Source organism: Cryptomeria japonica, chromosome 4 (genome assembly GCF_030272615.1).
Source record: "Cryptomeria japonica chromosome 4, Sugi_1.0, whole genome shotgun sequence".
Classification (NCBI taxonomy): Eukaryota; Viridiplantae; Streptophyta; class Pinopsida; order Cupressales; family Cupressaceae; genus Cryptomeria; species Cryptomeria japonica.
Genome location: NC_081408.1, coordinates 129,166,993 through 129,191,392, shown reverse-complemented (window position 1 = coordinate 129,191,392; position 24,400 = coordinate 129,166,993). Strand labels below are relative to the sequence as shown.

At 33.2% G+C, this 24,400-nt stretch overlaps 2 protein-coding genes across 2 annotated transcripts; both read right to left on the bottom strand.

Moving 5' to 3' along the window:
* Nucleotides 1-8,210: 8,210 nt before the first annotated feature.
* LOC131079824 (probable disease resistance protein At4g33300) lies at nt 8,211-10,409 on the bottom strand. The gene is made up of 3 exons (XM_059219618.1): nt 9,830-10,409; nt 9,536-9,747; nt 8,211-9,274 (listed from the first exon to the last, which is right to left on the bottom strand). Exons 1-3 carry the CDS (start codon nt 10,189-10,191, stop codon nt 8,463-8,465), a joined length of 1,386 nt encoding a protein of 461 aa, XP_059075601.1. The 5' UTR covers nt 10,192-10,409; the 3' UTR covers nt 8,211-8,462.
* Nucleotides 10,410-17,439: 7,030 nt separating this feature from the next.
* Nucleotides 17,440-19,354, bottom strand: LOC131079823 (probable disease resistance protein At4g33300). The gene is made up of 3 exons (XM_058017863.2): nt 19,004-19,354; nt 18,713-18,924; nt 17,440-18,487 (listed from the first exon to the last, which is right to left on the bottom strand). The coding sequence occupies exons 1-3, from the start codon at nt 19,327-19,329 to the stop codon at nt 17,673-17,675; spliced, it is 1,353 nt and encodes a 450-aa protein (XP_057873846.2). The 5' UTR covers nt 19,330-19,354; the 3' UTR covers nt 17,440-17,672.
* Between the last annotated feature and the right edge of the window lie 5,046 nt (nt 19,355-24,400).

The following is a 24,400-nucleotide window of genomic DNA, read 5'->3' as shown; positions in this document are numbered from 1 at the left end:
GGTCAACATGACAAGTATCACCTATCTTTATAGATGCATAATCATCTTTCGTAGCCGAGGTGAATGAGATCTTGGAAAATCTTAAATGGACGAGGTCTACTTTGTACTCATCAACATGAGAGTCAGTAAAATCCAAATAACCCCAACATCACTTAAACATGTATTCAATTTTGATAGAGAATGTGATTTAGCTAGGGAAGGATTTATATGTGTACACTCCAACATTTTCATCTTAGGAGTATCTACCTTTGGGGATTTTTCTTTCGAAGAATCCTTCTTCTCAGGTGATTTATCCTTTTTAAGGACTCTCTTAGTGACTTCTTCCTTCCTTTGCTCCTCCTTTTTAGGGGATGACACAGAAGCAAAAGTTATAATTGAAGAAGACAAAGTGGGTACATAATTTTGAAATGAAGGTGTAACAAAAGCCTGACCGACTGAGGCTATTTGACATAACTGCATAGCCTCAGGATCAACCTTAACCGTGACTATCAGATTATTAGCCACAAACTTCATGGATCCATGAAGTGTAGATGAAACAACTCCGAAAGCATGTAGCCATGGTCTACCTAAAAGAAGATTGTATGATAGAGGGCTTGGCATAACCTGAACAAGGGTTGGAATAGTAATTGGTCCAGCCTTCAAGGATAGTATGACAATCCCCACAACGGTCTTACCACTGTTATTGAAACCTCGAATGAACAAGGAGGAGGCTGCCAAATAATTTGGGTCCACCTTTGTCTTTGGTAATAAGTCTAAACCACAAACGTTCAACGCCAAACTTGTATCAACAAGCGTTCATCTAATACCAACACCATTCACATGAACAATGATCATCAACGAATCTACTAAATTCCCCACTTCAGGAGGTGGGAGTTCATGCGGATAGAAAGTAATATTTGGTGAATCCGCATGAATATGATCCATCAGTGCATTCATGTCAGCCAGTCTCGTAGAGGAAGGTAACAAAATATTTTGTAAAGTTTCTTGTAGCATATCTTGATACATCGGGGCGGTTTGAAGTGAATCCCAAAGTGAGATCTTAGCTGGAGTAAAATTAAGTTGCTTGATAAGATCATAATCACTGGGTAGCTTATCTGTTGGCAAAGGTGCCTTAGGAAGAACGGGTTGGGAAGGAGGTAAAGAAGTTCGAGGTGGTTCCACAAATTAATATATTTCATGAGGGTAATATATATATATTTTATTTATTTATTTTTATTTTTATTTTTTATATTTTATTTTTATTCAAAATAAAATCCCAAATTCATTCTTTCGAAACTATATCCAATATATTTTAAACTCGCTTTTCTAATTAAATTGATTTTCTTAAATAATTAAAATCAACCTTTCTATTTTTAAAAGGCAAAGAGATTAAATTAATTCTATTTCAAATTAATTTAAGTCTTTCATTTCCAAAAGCATAACTAAGTAAATTAATCAATTAACATTAACCATTTAATTGAACTTGCTTCTAATTTAAATTGAGCAATTCTAATTAACAATTAATCGCCTAAAGGGAACCTATTTAATCTAGTCCCTTAATTTTTAATGCATAACCACACATTTAATCAAATTAAATACTAAGGACTAATTACTCAATTTAACCACACACAAAACACACAATCCAAGAAGGCCAAACAAATAGACAACTTGCATACCCAACCAAAGGAATACTGACAGATGACTGACAACGCTCACTTGAGCACGACTAGGGTCAAATGAGGGTCTCCTGACCACCTAATCCAATTCTAAGGGTTAATGAGGAGCACTCAAACCTGCAAACCCAGATGGAGTTGAACCTTGTACCCATGGGGTATTGTACCTGCAATCTCCTGTAACCATGAATCACACATGCATATATGTATATATATTTAATAAAAGTGTTAGCCTGAGATTAATAGCACAATTCAGGAGAAATAATAAACTTACATATGAATTGATGTGAAAACCACATTAACAGGTACGCACAATAATTAAAACATCTGACTATAACATGATTACATGATAAACTAACCAAGGTCAAACCGAGATTAGAATCTGATTAGGGCAGGGGTACTACATTCTCCCCCCTAGATTCTGACTTACTCCTGGAAGTCGTAAGGCTAGTTGGAGAACATGTCGCACGCATTAGCCCTGAAACTCATTCAACAAATATCAAATTGCACATAGGAATCTTTCCATAAATAAATAAAACATTATTGCTAAATCCTCTACGAATGCCATTATCCATTGGCATGATACATCTAAATCAATACTTTTCTTAAAATATTCTAAGAACTATCTATAATCATAGTAGAGAAACATGATTTTTCTCCCTATCATCATACCAAATTAAAGCATAAAAAGAGATAAACAACAATTACCACAATCATCAACCAAGTATGACAAGAAAAATGTCATCATGATCAATTTCTTTTACCATCCATCTTTTCATAAAACTAATCGCATAGAACTACCTTCAAATATCAAATTCTACAACCAAGTTAACTTTCAATAAATAAGAGCAACACATAGTACCCAATTGTTTACACTTGCGAGGCATATAAGAACCTTTCCAATGACTATGTCCCATAACATAGTGACAAGTTAACACAATTTACTCCATGATTACACATAATAACCATCCACATAACTAGAATGCACAACTCAAAAGGCCACGTGTGAGCATGTCTAATGCTTGATCAAAGAAAACATGCATGATCAACATCTCTATGCGTGATCTCAGAACCATAATATGATCATAAATATCAAATATCTCACTCAAGGGCTTGATGGTGCTAGGGCACACCATAGCAGTGCTACCTTCTATACAAGAACTTCATGAACATCCCTTGTTGAGTAAGGTGGTTAGCCTCCAAGAGATAGTCACCACACATAGGTAGGTAGTGGATCCTAGCTGCATCACAGCCTCACATACCCCCATCCTCAAGGTTCCCTACGTCTACTTCCTTGTACACACTCAACCAAGACCATCTCATACATCCTTGGAGAGAAATTTCACATTTCAACACAAGACCAAATCAAGTATGCAAAAGATCACAAGAAATTGCTGGTCCCCAAAGAAATAAATAAGAATATCACAATTGCACATAACATCACTATGTGACTAGCATCTAGCCACCAACGAGAAAGGAGGGAACAATTGTATAGCTATCGCAATAGCTCATCATGTGGTGCGGCCTAGGAAATAACGTCGTTCCTATATCTTTCTCTAATTCTACTAAGCATTCATAACCACATTACTAAATATGCAAATTTCTTTCCAAAGCGTAAGACTTTCATCTTCCAATATGAAGCCAAAATGCAAAAATACAATTTCACATGTTTTATAAACATTCTATTTAAATTAATGCACCCTTTAGTAGCATTTCTAAAAATCTTATAATCTAGGCAAAGAGAAGGGAAAGAGAGTTTGATAGTCAAACCATTTCTTACATAAGCACAAGATTTAACAAGATCACACAACATTATAAAATTTCTCACTATAAGTCTATCATTTTAATTGCATGGTTTTCATTTCACTCCTGTTTTTTTTGAAGAATGCCAATAGGCCTAGCATGACATTTTCAATTATTATGGTTGCAACATAATGTTCTAGTTTTCCAAACAAGAAATCAAGTCAGACAATCTTTTCGATAATGCAAGACCTCATGCGAACACTCGCTACTTTTAATTCAATACAAAAGATATCATAATCTGCAACTTTTCTTTGAAAATCTAAGGTATGATAAGAAGGTAAACGAGAAACTATCAACTAAATAATATATATTAATGCATGCACATCAAACAAGCTTTCATTTGCACTTTCTAATCATAATAAGTCAATTATATATATTTCCAAAAGAAAGTTCAATGTAGCATTGTTAAAATAGGTCCTCAATTGAGTCGGTACAATGAAACACATAAAACAAACTTTCGTGGAACACATTAATACACTCTTAGCCACTATAACATGTTCCCTTTTTTACATCTTTTACACACCAGACAGTTTCACATAACAACTATTCACATATTAATGCACATTACTTAAGATAGAATTTAATTATGTTACTCCTACAATACACATGGAGAATTCTTTAATGTAAACATACAATTTTCTCCCAATAATCAAATTGAACTTTTAAACCCATAGCCCTTTTATTATCTAAAAACACAAAAGCATCATAAGGTTCACACAAGGGTTCAAGAAGTCACAACCTTTCTCTTGCAATAAGAAAACTCTCATAAGAGATAAATACACGTATAACAAATATTTTAATTTCTAGAGAGAAAGAGGAGGAAGGGCGATAATCATTCAATTTGCTACAAAATAAGCATTCAACATTTACCATACTAGTCCTTCAAATGAACAACACTAAGCTAGATCATACTCTTAAAACAAGCACATTTCTTACTTTTAGATTCAAGACAAGCACTGGCCAACCCAAATGGATTAGTCTAAAGAGTACAACAATCAATGAGGAAGATACATACAACTCTCTTTCAGAAAAAAAAAGAGTAATCATAAACCAAAATATCAATAAGAAAACAAAGCACATGTAATCACTCAAAAGAACCAACATCAAGTAGGTAAAAATAAGGTGTGATCACACACGTTACACACAATAAAGGTTTGCTCGAAAGAATATGCAAAAGAGCAAAATACGAGTCCTTAAGATCTTTAAGATCCTATATCTCAATCACACGCATACAAAAGAAAGACAAGCATACAACATTTAAGGTCTATACACCTCACACCAACAAAGGGCACAAACGAAACCAAAGATCCCAGTGTTTGTAACTTGGCTTTGATACCAAATGTAATGCCCCACCAGGAAACCCTGAAGGGATAAAGCTAAAGCACACAAATGGAGTGCAAATAATTTAAAAATAAAATAAAAATTAAACACAACATAATGATACAATGAGTTATCAAAAGCTCAGATAATACAGCGAAAGACTGAACAATACCTCAGGAGTTTCCCAACATGATTACTTAATTTAACGTCTAACTCAACTCACGACATTTGATCCAATTAAGCAGGTTAACTTAATTTTGTTATTACTTTAAATAAGGATATAATTTGTTCAGTAAATTAAAATTTTAGATAATAGGATGCGTTCATCCATTATGGTTGAAGATGTAGCTAACATGAGAAAATTCACCCATTAAAGTTAAAACATAGATATCTTGTGGTCGTTCATCCATTAGAGTTAAAATATGGATAACTTAATGAAGTTCATTCATTAGAGTTAAAATATAGATAACTTAATGAGTTTAACCATTAATGTTAAATTTAGATAACATGATTAGATTCATCCAATAAAATTTAACCACTCTTTACATTCAATCTTACATTAAACATATGCCATGCATCTAGTTCATAACGTACTTTAGCTTCATAATAAACTAATGAATACTTCCCATGCCTACTTAATTGCGCTATCAATAACTGAATATATTTCATTAATCAAATCTATATTCTCTGATGATCCTAATTATTGCATTAAACAAAATGACTACAGACATGCATTTATGATTATCTTCATCTAATCCCCATTATACATTTTAACATAAAGCATCCATACATGCCGAATTAAAAGAAAACATAAAAATGTAAAAACACCCCATAACACCGAAATGATCTCGTAGTTCACCCCTACTGGGCTACATCTCCGGGTCTGCTCAACTGCAAGACCCCTCTGATACTTAATCAATAATGAAGAATCCATAAGGTTTACATCATTTACAATCCTACCGTCAAGGCAAACATAACCAATAAAACATACAACCACATTGGTCAAATAAATACATGAATGATCCTTGAATAGAAAAGGATCCAACTGAACATAATAAGAAGCAATAATAATAGATCAATTGGAGCATTCGCGAAATTAAATCTTCACAACCCATCATAAGCATCCCATGGTCTAACATGAATATTAGGTTCTCATGAGGGCAATAACATTAGGATGACTCCACAACCATGCTCCTATCAAAGGCAACACAACAACATACTAGCGAACATACTCAAATGAACTCCTAAAACCCATGAATACACAAGGTCAAGCAAACAGAGTTCAATATGGTAGGATTACCCACTTGGTCAAACTAGACTTCATACGAGATGCACTGACTGACGGTACTCTAACTAGAGACCTGACCAGCTATAGTCTACCACAAACCAATATTTAACACCTGCATAAAGGTCATGACTGAATACAACCCATCACAAGAAAACCATAATTTCTCGAGATCAAGGACATAATAGGTACCCAAATCAACAAACGACAAAACCGACAATCACAACCAAGGACTTGTCATTCCCTAAGCAAATGTGAAAACATAAATTTAAACATGCACAGGCATAAACCAGAGAAGACAATCTTTTTCCATATGGTTTAAACATTAAAAACGATCCAGTTTCCTAATGGATCTAAGTTTAATTGCAGTTTGCCTACCTTGTCTAAGTATAGGCGTTCATGGTTTTCTAACTTCCTAAAGTTTGATTGCATCATACAATAACATAGATACATCGTCATGCGTTTTCAAACCATAATTACATTAATATAATATAAGCAAATCGCCCAGTGATATAAAATCAATTATTCATTAAACACATAAAAATATGATGTTCATTTTCAAAATAAAACATCATTTTTATTTTATCTTGACACAGTTTATCTATACTTATTTTTGGTTTGAAGTCAAGATATATTTTCCTAATAACCTAACTATACATTTAAGGAAACTTAAACTAGATAATCATTTCCCAAAGAACTAAGTTCCCAAGCATATATGATTACAATATACCAACTAGGGATATTAAATAGTATATATATATATATACCCTAAATTAATAAATGCATAATTCAGCCGAAATTAATATATATTAAAAATATACATTAATTAAAAAGGCATTTAATATATGATTAATAAACAACATTAATTTATTGTAGATGTTAGAAGCTCTTGTAAACACGAAAAACAGAATGAACCGCTCTCTTTTATAAACCAAGGAAGCATGCTGGCAGATTCTACGCATATTATAATGTATTGCAAGAAGATAGAAAATTGTCCATTCCGATATGATCAAAACAGGACATAACCAGGAAGTATTTGCTCAAAATAACGTTATTAATTTTTACGCCAATGTGGAAGTTCGACAGGTGTATGTCAAGTGTTCGACAAAATGTCTTAAAGAAATGCTTTCTCACGGGCTTCAATGACTGCATCATATGTTCAGACGAGGCATTTTAAAGAGGCCTTGAAGATATTTTCCGCCATGCAACGGTCTGGCATAAGCTCAAATGAATTTGTTTTTTCAAGCATTTTAAAGCCTTATTAATGTTTACGCCAAATGTGGAAGTTCGACAGGTGTATGTCAAGTGTTCGACAAAATGTCTTAAAGAAACGCTTTCTCACGGGCTTCAATGACTGCATCGTATGTTCAGACGAGGCATTTTAAAGAGGCCTTGAAGATATTTTCCGCCATGCAACGGTCTGGCATAAGCTCAAATGAATTTGTTTTTTCAAGCATTTTAAAGGCTTGCTCATGTGTAGAAGCTCTAGAGGTAGGAAATCAGTTTTTTGCTTACATTGTAAGAATTGGATGCCAATCCAATTATTTTGTGGGGAATGCAATCATTGACAGAATGGCTAACCGAAATTTAGTTTCATGGAATTCTATGATTAGAGGATATACCTGAGGCGGGTTGTATGAAGAGGCTCTAGAACTCTTTGGGTACATGGAAAATGAACTCTTTGGGTGCATGAAAAAGGAAGGCTTTGATTGGGACTATACCGCCATGGCCACAGTTGTAGGAGTATATGCAAACCTTGGTACAGGGTAAGCAACTCCACTGTCGCTCTGTAAAAACTCAATTCGATTTCATTGTTGTTGTGGGAACTGCCCTTGTTGATAATACTAAAACTCCTCCAGCGATGAGATCGCAGGTTGTGGAGCATATCGGTTAAGGAAGTAGGTTTGCAGGGACACAATTATGTTTAGAAATTACCACAAATCGGCATGAAAATTCCGCATGAAATAAATACGACGTGATAGTTCTAGCGCGAGGATACTAAATTCCGGTGGACTATATCCACCATATTTATCCTATTAGGCAAATTCAAAAACCTAATTTCTAATTGTAAGTTTTGGCAGATTTGTACATACGGCATAGTAGAAAATTGAAAACTTATAAGCATTGGATTAATTTAATATACTTTCAGAGAAGATACGCAGATAAATTTAATTGATATGCGAATCCATTACAAACTTATTAGAATACGTTTGTTATGCATGTACAATGCATTGAAGAACGTATACTGTACTGAACCGCCATAAAACTTGATCATTGGCTGAAAATCTAGAGGACCTTGTATTGATTTGTGCCAATGAACATGGAAACAAATAATGAAAACTTTACAAAGGATGTCAAGATCCTTGGAACGTTTTCTTCAAGATAAGATATAATAAAAGAAGTCAATCATCAAGCCAATCCAAACTAAAGCGTGCTTCCACAAATTCAACTCTAAGCCCAAGAATAGAAATGTTCTTGGCTCGCAACCATTGCTTCCCTATCGTCTCATCACAGGTAACAAGCTTCAGGGAACTTAGTTCACAAACAGTTGAAGGTAGCGCCATCAAACGAGTACATTCTCTCATATCAAGCTCCCTCAATTTCTTGAGCTGGCCTATTTCCTTTGGAAGTTCTTTCAAGCCCTCGCATAGTGAAATGTCTAAATATTCCAACCGTACAAGTTTCCCAATTGACACAGGAAGCTGTTCCAGGCGTGGTAATGCCGATAACCTCAACATTTTCAGATTGATCATATTTCCAAAGTCATATGGTAAAATTTGAAGCTGATGGCAGTTGGTAATAGAGCATGACAGAGTAGAGGGCATATTGCAGATACCAAAAGGTAAGTCCGAATCATTGCTGTGGTCCAGGTTAAAATCTTGTACCTTGGTGAATGTGGATATATTTTCAAATCCTTCACATAAGCTCAAAGATAGCTTCTCTATGTTCTGCAGCTCTTCAATGCCCTGTTTTTCAACAAAGGGTAAAATCAACCTCTCCAAGCGGACACTCTTGAGTTGAGTGAGTGATGATAAGACATCTAGACCTTTCACTATTGCCTTGTTTGAACCGCAATTGTATATCATCAGAAACTTCAGTTTCTTCATCGATTTCAGAAATTGGGGAAGAAAGTATTCTGTTGAAGAAAAGAATAAAAACAGAGCCTCTGTTTCAGGGAAATTCATATCATACCAGTCATTTTCGTCCATAGGGCCTGCATGTGTTGATTACAAAGCAAATCCAATTAGACAATTGTGCTTTAATAATGACTACTAGTTATGTATGTGAAATTCATGCACATGCCGGCCAAGTTACTTAGAAAAGTGATGTAGACCGCATTCTATTCAGAAAATCATTTTCAAATTCAATTCTTTACTATGGACATCAGCAATGAACATGAAAAAGAATGATTAGAATAACAAAGAAATATTTTTCTGGAGTAAAATGGACGTGTACAAGTTTCTGAATAACTCACCGGTGAGAATGGAGAGAATTTGAGTCTCAAATGCCGTGTCTCTGAGCAACTCCCATTTCTCTAACGAACAAAAGTCCTTCCTTTCTATGACCAACCTCTTGCGGTGTAGTATATTGTCATGGTGCCCAAAATACAAGGCCAAATCTCGCGTTCCATCATGCTGGGAAAAGTATACCTCTGAAGCATTTCCATATTGGTTGGTTGTACTTTCTCTGTTAAAGTGAAAGCATGTCAGCTTAGTGTTGAAAAACGTGATTAAAATAAATTGAATATACAAACGCAAAGGTCAATTACCTCGCATTGCTAGTTAAATCTAGCAGATTTCTTCTTGCGAGTTCTGGTAAGATGGCAGAAGCATTATGCCTTGGTAGCTTTCGAACATAAACCCAAATGTCCAGAAGTGCATCAGCACATATTTTCTTGTCTGCGGGAAATAACCCCAAGTCTAAGAAACATTCCTTGAGTACATCATCTAAGGAGTCAATACTGCCAAAATGGAGGGCATATTGCAGATGCTGACAAAGTACATCTGTTAAGGAGTCAGTACTGATCTGCGGCAATCTATATAACCCTTTTCTTTTACAAATCTTGTTCGTTGCCCTCATCCAAGCCTTGTGCGATTCCCCATGCATACAGTTTGCAATCATCGAAACCATTGTTGAAATATTCAAAAACAGTCAAGCTCCTTGTCCTTACAAAGTTTCTTATCTGTGATTTCTTCTCTTTGCAAATATAATTGCCTTCTTTATATAAGAAATAAGCACCAGCAAATATCAAACGACTCGGTTTTATTGAAGTTGCAAAGGAATCTGCGTTTATTGCCTTTCATACTCTCTTTCGCAGGAATCTGTAGGAGATTTTTCCTCGTTCCTCGCATGAATGTGCGTAAGAGATTTCCTTTCTTTCATACTCCCTTTCGCATGAATGTGCAAAACATGTTTCTTCGAAATGATTTCGTATTGACTCGTTGCATTCCTTTCATCTTAAATGTGTTTTCAGAAGGACATGTGTTAAACTGGTTGAACAAATTAGTAGGAAAGTTCGGGTTTGCTTCCATTCACGGACATAGGAAGCTGACTTTTGGCGCGTTCTGTTTTACCTGAACACACAGAAAATATTCTTCCGTCATATAAAAACATAGAGGAGCCTTTTATGACCGCACTTGGGGTCTTATAAGTTATCATTGCGTAAGCTTACTTTTGATGGGACAATCTTTTATTTTATTTTTTAAATAAAGTATTTAAGCTACACTTACAGTACTTTCAAAAAAATTATTCTATTTTCGTTTTTAATTATAAAATGGTGATATCTATTATATTTAAGGAAGCATTATATGTAGGTTTATCGAATACTTATTTTAGAATTTTTTTTTTATGTATAAAATTAGAAAGTGTCTTTTAGTTATAATGCGAGATAATCATAAGCATGATTATAATGTTTTGAATAACGGGTCTTTAAATTAATGTTCATAATATAAGACATGATAATAGTGGAATTACTAAAGTCTTGACATCTACAAGATATTTTCAAGCCAATACTAATGATAATGTAAGCCAAGTGGTGGTAGCCCTATTAGATTATACTTATTTCTCCAAGAAAGTTATTAAACCTCATTACCTAAGAAAAATACTATTTGCAAGTGCTTTCTCTTCTTGCAAGCCCACACTTGTTGATGTACACCATTTTTAGAACCTTGTGTCAAGTGACTCCAAGATGGCATGGGTTGGATTGCATGGTGGTTTGATGTCACAACTTACACTAGACATTTCTTTTATTATCTATAACCATTGATAAACTAAGATACACCACAAGTCCTATGTGACCATTTCATTGGATCTCAGTTAGTTCTCCATTTACCTTGGATTGATGTGCTTCCAATTTTTTTAACAACATTATGTTCCTAAATTGTGCTACTTAGAGCATGTTGTGGATTTGCATATAGCTAGAGGAGATCATATCAAAATTCAAAATCATTGTTAAGGGTTGGCAACCAATATTTGAAGGAGTTCTTCCAATCTTTCTAGTCACACAACTTAGATCAAGAAATAAAATCTATAAGCAAATAGATAAAAATATTTAAGATCTTTTTAAAATTTTAAAGGCTTGAGTGAACACTATAAATTATGCTCGAGTCTTAAGACCCTTCACAAGATCATGAGGATGATTTCAAACAATGCTTGGACATAGTCCCTTATTATGTCTCTTTCACTTAGCTCATGCCTTATTAAAAAATCCTTACTAAAGTAGATCTCTATTATAATGCTGCTAATATAGTTAATGAAAAAGTTTCTTATGAATAGTAAAATATTGAATTACACCTAAAGTTGACACGCTTGAGCCGATATACAATCAAACAATAATCACTCCATTGATTTTTTTATTTTTTTTGCAAGATCATTGTAGGGGCCCTTGTTCTTGGTATTAGACATATTCTGCCATTGGTTATTCACATAGAAAAAACAATTCAAAAAATTAAAATTTATAAGTGAGAATGTTAATATTGTATGGGAAGTTATGAATGGGTTGGGAAATCCAATTAACAAGCGATCTTTGAAGGTATATTAGACACCAACTCCAAAAATATTTAACCAATATTTTTGAACATTGTAACTTGGTAGATCCTTATAAGTATATTACTTAAGAAAAGAGATCAATGGAATAAACTAGAATAGTTTAACTAAAGAGTACACTTGTGCTTTAGTCAATTGGCAATATAATTTATTAAAAAAAACATGAAAACTACTCTTATAAATATGAAATAGAGAGCCAACACTATGTGTTAAATCCCATCAATCAATTTAAAATTTGATTTAGTTGTAATACAACAACTAAAAACAATTTAAGAGCAAAATCTAATTTAATAATCAATAATATTCAAAGAAATAAGATCGTATATTTTGAAAAGAGATTTCTCAAGACACTGAGAAGGTTTTACAATTACTATGATAATCAACCAATCAAAAATAAGAATTTAGAAAATTAAATCTTACAGATGCTTATAATTATCCCTTGATACTCTCAATTGATTGTAGAAACATCTAGGTCATAGAGATGATTTTTCTAGGAAACATTTTTGTAGATTTAGAAAATAGTAAGTGGGAAAGAGGCTCAAGAACACACACATAAAATTTCAGGCAAAGGAGTATAATATAGTGCAAGATTAAGAGAATAGACTAGGCCTTACACGATAAAAAATAATACTAATTTTATTTATTTATTTATGAATGATTGCCTATGTTCTTAGCTTGTCTCATTTCAAACTCTTCTTTCAGTATAACTACATAGATAGAGTGGATTGATTTAATATCAAGGGATCTATCACATAATATTTATTATAATCACATCTCATGTAAATGATAGAGGGACAAGGTAGTTAACCAATGAAATATGGAGATGGACCCATCTTCTCTCAATTACTCCTTTCATAAAAGGTTTTTTCTTAATAGGGGAGAAAATTATAGCTGTAAAAGAGGATACCCCTCATTTGTGCCCAGACATGAATGGATAAAATATCTTAGATAGTCCATGGATGTTGAATGGAGAAAGCACCATAAATAAAAATTATTCAAGTTTTGGGTTGATATGAGAAAATCTACTCATGGAAGAAAAATAAAGAATTGATTTATATAGTACAGTTGATTTACTAGGCTATTTAGTAGTGATGTAGAATAACATCCAAAATATGTGAAGTAATCTCCTTTAAAGAGAATTACTTTTGAGGTCCTATTGATGGGAAGACAAGAATAATTTTATAATAGATGAAAGATCTAAAGTAATGAGTTCTACTTAGAATCAATGGTGGATAAGCCTCAAGTTGAAATGAGTTCTACTTAGAATCAATGGAATACATACTTTTGTGATCTTAATAAGTAGGATAATCACTATAAAGTAATAAATTTTTTCCCTACAATAGATAACAATTAGAGATATAATGCTAAGAAAAGAATAATACTAAAAAAAAAGAACAAGAATAATATAAAACAACAAGAACAAAAATAATATAAATAGATGATAGATCTAAAAAAGGATGACATCTTCATAAAATAAAAAAATGCAAACAATGCATAAAAAATATATATGGTCATGCTTTAAGGTGAAATTTTTTCATGCATACCAAAATGTATATTATAAACCAAAAAAGTTATGAAAGAAACCCTAAATAGTTTTATCACCTTACCATAAATCAAATAATAACCTTATATTGTGTAAGAAAGAGAGAAACAATACTATTACTTATAAAATATAGATATCCCTCTAGGAATTAGTTTTCTCATGCTTGGTGGACAATGGTGTCACATCATCCATATCAACCACTTCCACAATGGATGAATATGGAAGAATTTTTTTTTTTTAAAAATGAAGGGTCATTCTTGAGAGAAGAGGATAGATAGGATGTTAGTGGTATTGACATTGCTAAACGATTATGTAATGTCTCATTCTAGATTTACCCTAAAACTTTCCCTAGAATCACACTTTCAATAAAAGAAAGAGATGGAATATGGTTAGAGATATATCTTAACCATGTAAACCTCCCCTTTAACAAGATAAAACTCAAGATTAAATGCTGCAACTACAACCAATGATATATACACATAATTTTTAATGATTAGGGTTTGATGAGAACATGAAATTACCTCAATTTAATAAGATAGACCATATCTATATTACTAACTAGTATTCAATCTCAATAGAGTTGGGAGGAGGAACCATGATAGGTCTGCCTAAAGCCATCCCCACACTAAGCCCAAGAGAGGACACTCACCCTCTTGGCCACAATTGAAAGCATATTAGACATCTGCTTGGGGTGGTCTACCTAGTGGAGAGCTTGTATCTTCTTTTGTTATTCATGCCTCATCCCTTGAAGTCAGTAGTAAATCATTATATAGATGGGAAATGAGATTGAAATAAGGGGGCCTTGTAATCTACTTATCTAAGCCCAAGAGAATACACTCACTCTCTTGGCCCTAGTTGCAGGCACATAGGACACCCATTCAGGGTGCTCAAGACTTAGATGACAATTTTATAACTGCTCGCCTTCCTTACACCTCCTTCCCTTATATGATTTCTTGCGAGGTTACAAATATATTTATGTTCAAGCGCGCGCGCGCGCGTGCGCGCACACACACACACACAAGACCAAGACATATAATGATTAGATGTTTGCGACTGGGCCTCTTATTGTAGATTCGACTAATCCAAAAATGAGGTTTGATATGTCGGAGACTCACGATGATATAATAATTGCTATCTTATGATACATAGGTTATAGAAATTAGGCATACCACAAAGATAATTATTAAAGCTATTCTCCATTTTATATAATAATTTTGGGTCTAGATTATTATAGTCCTTACCTAGTTTGCCCTCACTACTCAACAAGGATCTTTACCCTAATTTGTATTTGTGTTTCATTTTATTGATGATTGTAGATAATTTTATTCATCTTCATATGATTTTATGATTACTTCTTGTAGACCAAAACTATCTTATATTACTTCTTGTAGACCAAAACTATCTTATATTTTAGATCAAACTATTACTCTCTCTCCAATCAGATCTCAAAATTTCATTTGTTGGTTTGTGGTTTCTGCTTAAATTTAATAAAATCTCATTTCCTAGTTGTTCCATTATTTTTCCTTCTTATCTTCTATATATAACTCTTCAAAGAGGAGAAATTCTTCACCAAAAGTTGGCCTTATTAAAAACATCAACATTATTTAAATATATATTTTCCTTAGTCAGTTCCTGAATCTTATTCCACCCTCTTTTAAATCAACATGACGAAATTTTATTTATTCATCTTTGGGGCCAAATCTCTATTCCCATTCACCTGGGGTTTGATATACTTTATTTTCTCTCATATTGGGATCAACTCTCTTATATTCAGCCACCTAGGGTTTGGTATTTAATACTAAGGTTTGATATTTATTATAGGCATGATCTTAGGTCAGGGCATGACCGATTATGAAATTATAATTAAGGAGGAAGGTGTAGGCATGAGAATATAGTAAAGAGATGGGGGAATGGGTTTCTTCTAGTACACCATTATGGTGGAATCTCATCCCCATAGGTTATCTATAAGTTGGACAAAAACTGACCAAATAATATAATCTTGTGGAATATTGAGAGGGAAGGGTAAGAATAAAATCAATTTATGGAATTTTTTTTTGGGATTTTGAAGAGAATAAAATTGGTAGGAATAGAATATTGGATTGATAATATTTTATAATATCCTCCCTACTTTTGTTGTAATGAGATCTCTTGAATATTTGATGGATAGCCATTAAAGCACAATAGGATGTATGAATTTTGTCAAAGAAAAAACATTCAAAGAAGACAAGAGAGACATGTATGAAGTGAGTAAGGATAATGACACAAGAGCATACTGAAAAGTCTAGATAAACTCCAACTATTTCACTTTTTCAATTGATGAGACAAGCTCTTTTAAGGCCTTGTGATGTCGACAACCTTAACATTCTTAGATAGATCATATTTATAAGACCATAGGTTGCTTTCTAAAGTAGATGACAATCATAGAATAGACCATGTGAGAGTGTATAGGATATGGAAATTTCAACAAGAGGTAATTTATATATAAGGGACCATATGAGAGAGGATGGTATATGGCAAATACCAATAGGTAACTTATACAATAGTTATCACTATCATATTTTGTGGTGCTACATCTATTTTTAAAACTTTTCTTTTGAACATTTTACCTTTTGTTCTTTTTCTTGGGTGTATAACTCTTAAGTACTTTGGTATATCTGAGTTATATAGCACAATCTAGCTTGTTTCTTATGCAAATTAACTTAGCAATGTAGTGTTTTTCTTGATTTCTTGATTTATTTTGGGGTGCAATTATGTGCAATAGTTTAAAATTAAATCCTTTCTTTAAGATGTTAAACATAGGTTAGATGATAGTAACATATGATAAATTAATCACCATCTTTTTCTTTGATTCTTTAACCTTGTCAAAGGGTTAACTTTACTCAGTTTTTGTATGAACTTAAAAAATAACGAATCTAGAATACAATTTGGAGAAACTTGAATCATCAAAAGTGAATTATGTGTGATCAATCACTCCCTTAGAGACATGATGATAAGGATTTGTATGAAGTATAAGGCAACACCATATATATTAGCTATGTGATGAAAAATGTTCACACAAATCCTAAATGGGTGAGATTTCATAAAAGCATACCTTTATCTATTGAGGATGTTAAACAACACCAACTTAAATGTAACAATCAATTATATGACAAAAAACATGTCAATTATAGACCATTTAAAAAATAACAATATGCTTGTTTATATAATACAATATATTATTTTTCATGAACAATATGCTCTCAATGCATTAAAAAATAAATTTAGCTATATATTTATATTAGAAATTTAATAGTACAATAAAATATTGCTAAATGCAAACACACATAATGTTTGAACTTACCGACACTCTTAAAATGGGAGAATGTTAAGTTGATTTAAGATCAAATGTTGAGTTTTCTCTACAAACTCCATTTTAGAAACCTTTTATAATTTTGGTTTACTTTTCAAGAAATGAGTGAGAGAATTTTTTTTCTCATTATCAAATGTTGAATGTCATTTTACTTAACTTTAAAACTCAATGCCCACTTTAATGTTCACACAACTATTTCCTCCATGAAATTTATGGCCAATTTCTCTTGAAAGTCAATTGTCTAAGTTTTATAAGTTTAACACCATGTGATGATTCAATTATTTATTATTCTAACATATATTACAATAGAATAATTAAACAAAATAATTTGTAATTATAAAATTTGACGAATCTGTACATAAAACACCGATCTAACTTACATTCATAGAAACTTACAGAGATCAAATTTAATTGATGTCTGGACAACTCCCACCCATTTACAAATTTTATTGATTATCTATTGGGATAGAGAATACGTTCGTTATGTATGTACAATCAAGAAAATAATTTTTACTGCATTGAACTGCCACAAGAATTTATCATAATGATAGGCTGAAATATTAGAAAACTTTACATCGATTTGTGCCAGTCAACATGAAAAACTATAATTTTCTTTTACAAAGTATGCCAATATCCTCGGTTCTTGTCCTTCACGATGAGAGATAAGAAAAGAAGTCAGATATCAAGCCAATCCAAACTAAAGTATGCTTCCACAATTTGAACACTAAGATCCGGAATAGAAGTGTTCTTAGCCCGCAACCACTGCTTCCCAATCGTCTCATCACAGGTAACAAGCTTCAAGGAACATAGTTCACAAACAGTTGAAGGTAGCGTTGTCAAACTGGAACACTCTCTCATATTAAGCTCCCTCAATTTCTTGAGTTGTCCTATTTCATTTGGAAGCTCTGTCAAGATCTCACATAGTGAAATGTTTAGATACTCCAACTGTTCAAGCTTTCCAATTGAAGCAGGGAGCTGTTCCAAGCATGGTAATGCCGATAACCTTAACATTCTTAGATTTCTCATTTTCCCAAAATCATGTGGTATATTTTGAAGCTGATGGAAGTTGGTAATAGAAAAGGACAGAATGGAGGGTATATTGCAGATACCGAGGGGCAACTCCTCCAAAGTATTGTTGTGGTCCAGATTTAAATCTTGTAAACTGGTGAATGCGGGTATATTTTCAAATCCTTCACATAAGCTCAAAGATAGCTTCTCTATGTTCTGCAGTGCTTCAATGCCCTGTTTTCCACCAAGGGGTGAAATCAACCTCTCCATGCGGACACTCTTAAGCTGATTGAGTGACGATAAGACATCTAGACCTTCAACTGTTGCTTTGTCTATACCGCAATTGGATATCATCAGAAACTTCAGCTTTTTCATGGTTTTGAGAAATGGGGGAAGGCAGTATTCTGTGGAAGTGAAGAGTAACAACAGAGATTCTGTTTCGGGGAAATTCATATCATACCAGTCATTTTCCTCCATAGGGCCTGCATGTATCAATTACAAAGCAAATCCAATAAGAAAATTGTGCATTGATTATCACTGCTAGTTATATATGTGAAATTCGTGCACATCCCAGTCAAGTTAGTTGTAAAATTGATGCAAACCATATTCTATGCAGTAAAACATTTTTGAAATTCAATTCTTAACTATAATTGGAGATAAACAATAAACAATAAAAGTAATGGTCAGCATTTCAGAGAATAACTCACCGGTGAGAATGCAGAGAATTTGAGCGTCGAATGCTCTACCTCTGAACAACTCGTGTTTCCCCAGCAAACTACCATTTTTCCTTTCTATGAACAACCTCTTGCGGTGGAGAATATTGTCTTCGTGTCCCAAATAGAAGATCAAATCTCGTATTACATCACGCTGGGAGATATGTAGCTCTGAAGCATTTCCATATGGGATTGTTGTACTTCCTCTGTTAAGTGAAAACATGTCAGATTGGTGTTGAAAAACACGATTAAAAGAAATCGAATACATAAAACAAAGGCAATTACCTTGGATTGCCAGTTAAATTTAACAGATTTCTGTCCGCAAGTTCTGATAAGATGGCAAAAGCATCACGCCTTTGTAGCTTCTCAACATAAACCCAAATGTCCAAAAGTGCATCAGCGCAGATTTTCCTGTCTACGGGAAATAATGCCAAGTCTAAGAGACATTCCTTGTGTACATCATCTAAAGAGTTAAAATTGATCTGCGGCAGAGTATATAGCCCTTTTCTTTGATAATGTGATGTATATTTTCTTTTAGAAATCTTATTCGTTGCCCTCTTCCAAGTCTTGTGCGATTCCACTTGCATACAGCTTGCAGTCGCTGAAACCATTTGTTAGAAGTATTTACAGTGTTTCTTTTCTGAGATTTCTTCTCTTTAGAATGCTAATAGAAGTGTCATTTTATAGAAGAAATAAACACGGCAAACATTAAAAAGTGACTCGGTCTTACTGAAGTTGCAATGAAATCGGCATTCTTAGCGTGCAAGCCAAGAAATCTGCATAGGCTTTTTTTCGTGGCATAAAATCATGATTAAATTATTGTTCTAACTCAATTCTAAGGTTGCTTTCTCATCAATTCTACGAGTGAACCTTTAAAATGTATTTTCCTTATGCTTTCACTACAGACTTCATTGAAACTAACTCGAATACTTCATGACGTGACTATGTACTTTCGCATGAATTCACATAGATGAATCTTTCCTCCATACGCTCTTTCACAGGAATTCACATAGTTGAATCTTTCCTCCATACACTCTTTCGCAGGAATTCGCATAGATGAATCTTTCCTCCATATGCTCTTTCGTATGAATTCGCATCGATGAATCTTATCTGACAAGATCTTTCCTAGAAATGGTTTCGTATTTTCTTGTCGCATTCCATTCACGCACGTAGGAAGCCGACTTCTCATTTCACGCGGTTTATATTATCTCACGCATTGGAAAATATTTTTCCAATATAAGAATGTAGAGGAGCTTTCTATGACTCCGTTTCGGGTCTTATCATTGCTGACTTTTCTTTCTAAGTGGGACCTATCTTTTGTTAAAAAAAATAAAATTTCCAATATAAGAATGTAGAGGAGCTTTCTATAACTCGTTTGGGGTCTTATCATTGCTGACTTTTCTTTCTAAGTGGGACCTATCTTTTGATTTTTTTAAAAATAAATATTAGAAGGAGGTGTAAAGGTTATGTCAATAGCAAAATACATGTAAGTTAGTATGTTAAGGAGATATATTATTTATTATATTTGATAAGGTGATTCTATCACAATATTTTTAATTGATAGAGGAGTGTTGGTAATGAAATGCAAGTAGGAGAAATTGAAGTTCATGCCTAATTATTCCCAAAAGACAAACCGAGGTTTATTGGAGAGCTTAAGGGGGAGGACATGAATGTCATGGTCGGTGATGGAGTTAATCATGCCTAGACATTAGCAGCAATAGATGTGGCTATAGCTATGCGTGTCAACCTTTTACCTTCCAATATTAAGAACCCAAAGCATTACTTTTTATATCACAAAATGGATGCCTAGAAGACACAAATTTATTCATTTTGACAACTTTACCATTGTTACAACATTTCAACTCATGCAAATGCAATTACAATTTGCCATAAAATAAAAAGTATTAAATATTTTTCTCTAATGTCCTAGGAAATACTCACCAAGGAACATGGAGACACATGAATGCCATATAATTTGCAAAGTTAATGTCACCTTATCCTAACAATGCAAGAATATTAGATAAAAATTAAAATTTCCTTTCTAGAGAAAGGGGCTTTTTGATACAATATGTAAGTTTTTTTTCTCAATTTTGGAAATAATTACTTGGATCATAAGGAAACATATGAATCCTTGAGAGAAAAGGTAATTCCTAGGAATCTAAGGGTTTATCCATAATGAATCTAATTCTTGTTGAAGGTATTTAGTGAAGTGGGTGCAAAGAGAAAGGTTAGCTTGTAACACGGGTTCTTATGCCATGAACTGGCCAAGTTATAGGGTTCATAGAGGGTAGCCAGGAATTTGAAAGCTTGTTTGATATGTTTTTATCCTTCAATTAATTTGAGGAATGATTCATCTTCAAAACTACCATTAACAAGATCAATTGATGAATTAGACAAAAGAATGCTTTTGGCAATCTCTTAAAATACAAAGTAAACCAATAGGTGGTGAAAACCAATTACATTAAAATATATAGAGATGGGGAAAAGGGGAAACCTTAGTGAATGAATGCTATATTTTAGAGTTATCGTGTTGGTGATCATTAATGGTGATCTAGATAGAGGCATCAACAAAGATAATATCAATAGATTGGATAAAATCGGGTTAAATCAGGGTGAACTCACAATGTTGGTTCCCACTTTTTGGTACATTCTTTATTTTGCTGAAATCATACATTTTTTAGAAAGTATAATGATTTAATGTTTAAGAAGTCACATATGAAGTAATTAATTGAAGAGAGTTAGATCAAAGGCTCTTAGATCAAAATTTCTTGGATAGAACCTCTCTACTTCTAAATCATACTTGCAATGGAGTCTCCTTTGCATTTATCATATGCTGATAAAAAACCAATTTTATATTAGCTTTTGGGGGGTCAAATGAATTCATTTAGAAGTTTTAAAAAAAATAAAATTTAATCCTTATTATAAGCTTTCCAAATAGTATAATTTAATTCAATATGATCATAAGCATTCAAACAATTCATTTTTAGGAATAAAGAATTTTTTTGAGCACTAAGCCCATTTCACACCTTCCTAGGCTACAATTATATTATCTACAATGTATTTGGATTTTATGAAATGATTTTTCTTTGTGCACACAATCTAGAAAAGGACAGAGGCACCTTAAATGTCAAAGATTTGGGTGATTATTTTATATCACACCTTGAGTAGAATAATGGGATTCTAATTAGAGATTTCCTCTAAATATCTAATCTTAGGTATGAACTTGATATTTCCTTTATTAGTAACCTTTTCTTCAGGTTTCGAAATAGATATCTTCTATATAAAATCTATGTAGGTCCTCACCCACACAATCCTAGAGGAACTTGTGGAATTCATAAGGCAAACCATTACACACAAGAGCCTTGTCATCAAACATGCTATGATCAACCTCCTAATTATATGAAAATGATTTTTTGTGAGGAGGAAATCCAACAAGGAACAACTTGGACGTTATTTTGAATAGAACAATCCCATTGAAGAATGTATTTTTAGCCTATAAAATCTTACTAATGGTTCTTGCCAAAGGCTTATAGAATGTCCAATATTTTTTATGAGAATAGATTGATCATCCTCAACCTATTTAATGCCATGAGAGCTATGGTGGACTATGAGCACATGGAAATATTTGGAAGATCTATCTCTCGTTGTAGATAGTGGAGTTTGGGTTTACTTTCAGTTCCTATGGTAGAATGATTATCTATAACTTATTTCTGGTCTCTTAGCTTTACCACCCTAATCTAGAAAGTAGGAGAAAAGGGACTAGGTTCAAGTTCCACCATGGCCTTGTTGATATATAAGATTGTGGCCTCCTATGCACATAATTGAAAAGTTGTTAACTAGTGACCATAAATATGGAGGAACTTGGATATGTGTTAGATAGTTCTACTTTACCAAGAAGTCTAGATAGTTGGCTAAGTGGGCCAAGGTTCAACTGACAAGGTTATAAATCCTCCTAATATTATCCATGAATGTTAATGACTCAATAAATAAGTATTTGAAAAGAATTGATTTTTACAACTTTGATGAGGGCTAATTTTCTATTGAACTCTGAACTAAATGAGAAAGTGGTTTAATAATATTACATTGGATAATGACACCACTAGGAGTGAATAACAACTAGCAAAAGAGAATAAATATTTTATAAAATTCATAACATTATTAAGACATTTAAAGGCCCTATCAAATCTAACCTAGAACCTACACCACATATGCCAAAAAGGTTGTGTTGTAGCAGCCCAAGTTTTGATTAAAAAGACTTATTATTTTGTGCATGTGATATTACACCTTTTAGTTGCTAGCTTTTTAACATAAGGCTAACTTATCATATTTATCATATGCTATTTCAACAATATTGAAATCCCTACATGTAACCTAAGTGGTAGTAGACATTGAATAAACAAGTTTTTGTATAAAAGGGATCACTTAAGAACATCATGGGAAGCTTAATAAAGTTTATTGAAATTTAAAAGAATTTAGATTACATAGTTTATGGAGTCAAAATTATGGTCAATAATATGTGGAAGCCACCTAGGAGAGAGAAAGGTGACAACCCTTGAACTTCCAAAGTTGTGATTGATACAAAACATAATACTCGTAAGCCATACGACATGGCATACAACAAAAAAAATGAAACCATAAATACTCACTACTTGTAAATGTACCGGATCTAGAGGTGACTTCTTCTTATGAGTATCCCACATATTTATTTTGGAGAGGTTAGTGAGACATCAAACATTCTCGGATAAAAAATCATGGGAAGGAGTTGAGGATATCCTTGTTATTTGACTCTTGGATAGTGGAATAATACTTCAACATAAGGCTAGGGGAGAAAGAACCAAATTAAATTTTGGGTGATGAAGTCATTTATTTCTCAGTAACATATTCTCCCTCCTAAAACTACTCAAGAGGGATACAATGCTATTATGTATACTTTGATGAGAGAAATAGTGAATGAAAAATTATAATTATGAAGATAAAATTCACACTAGTTGTAACATCTAAGAATACCTTTTTTTAGAGGAGAACCCACTTGAGGTTGGAACAAATGCTTTCCCCTCTATAGAAGGGTGTGAAAAAAGTGTTGAATTAACCTTGACAATAGAATATATAAAGTGGGCTATGGTTTGGCTTGCACCCTACTAGTGTTGGAAATTTTCTCTTTATAGTGTGACATTATAGTCTAGCTTTCCTTAGACTTTGAGGTAGTAACCTTTATAGATTAGAGAAATTTAAGTAATCAAGGAGGTGTTCTAACTAATCAAGGAGGTGTTATATAAAAAAGTAGTGTTGGCTAGATTAATGTAAGGGACTGATTGGATACGATGACAATTGCTAACTTGAATATCAACTAACTCTTTCAAATCCTTAGATAAATTAATCTCAACCAATATGTTTTTACACATGATCCTAGTCAAACCTATTGGGCTTTACACAAATAACTTACTTAGAGAAAAAGTAATGAAATGAATGAAGTTCTAGAATAGAAAGGGAAAACTTGAACATTTAGGTTAAATTGGCACATGGAGTTTCTTTTCCTCTAAGATTGTGAAGTCTTTGGTCCAAACTTGAAAGATCAACAAGGACTAGTGAATATACCAAGGGTTATGCTTGGGGATATTGTTAGCATTGTTGACCTTATAGAAACTAAAAGAAACAAAACCTTAGTGAGTTTCTAAATAACAT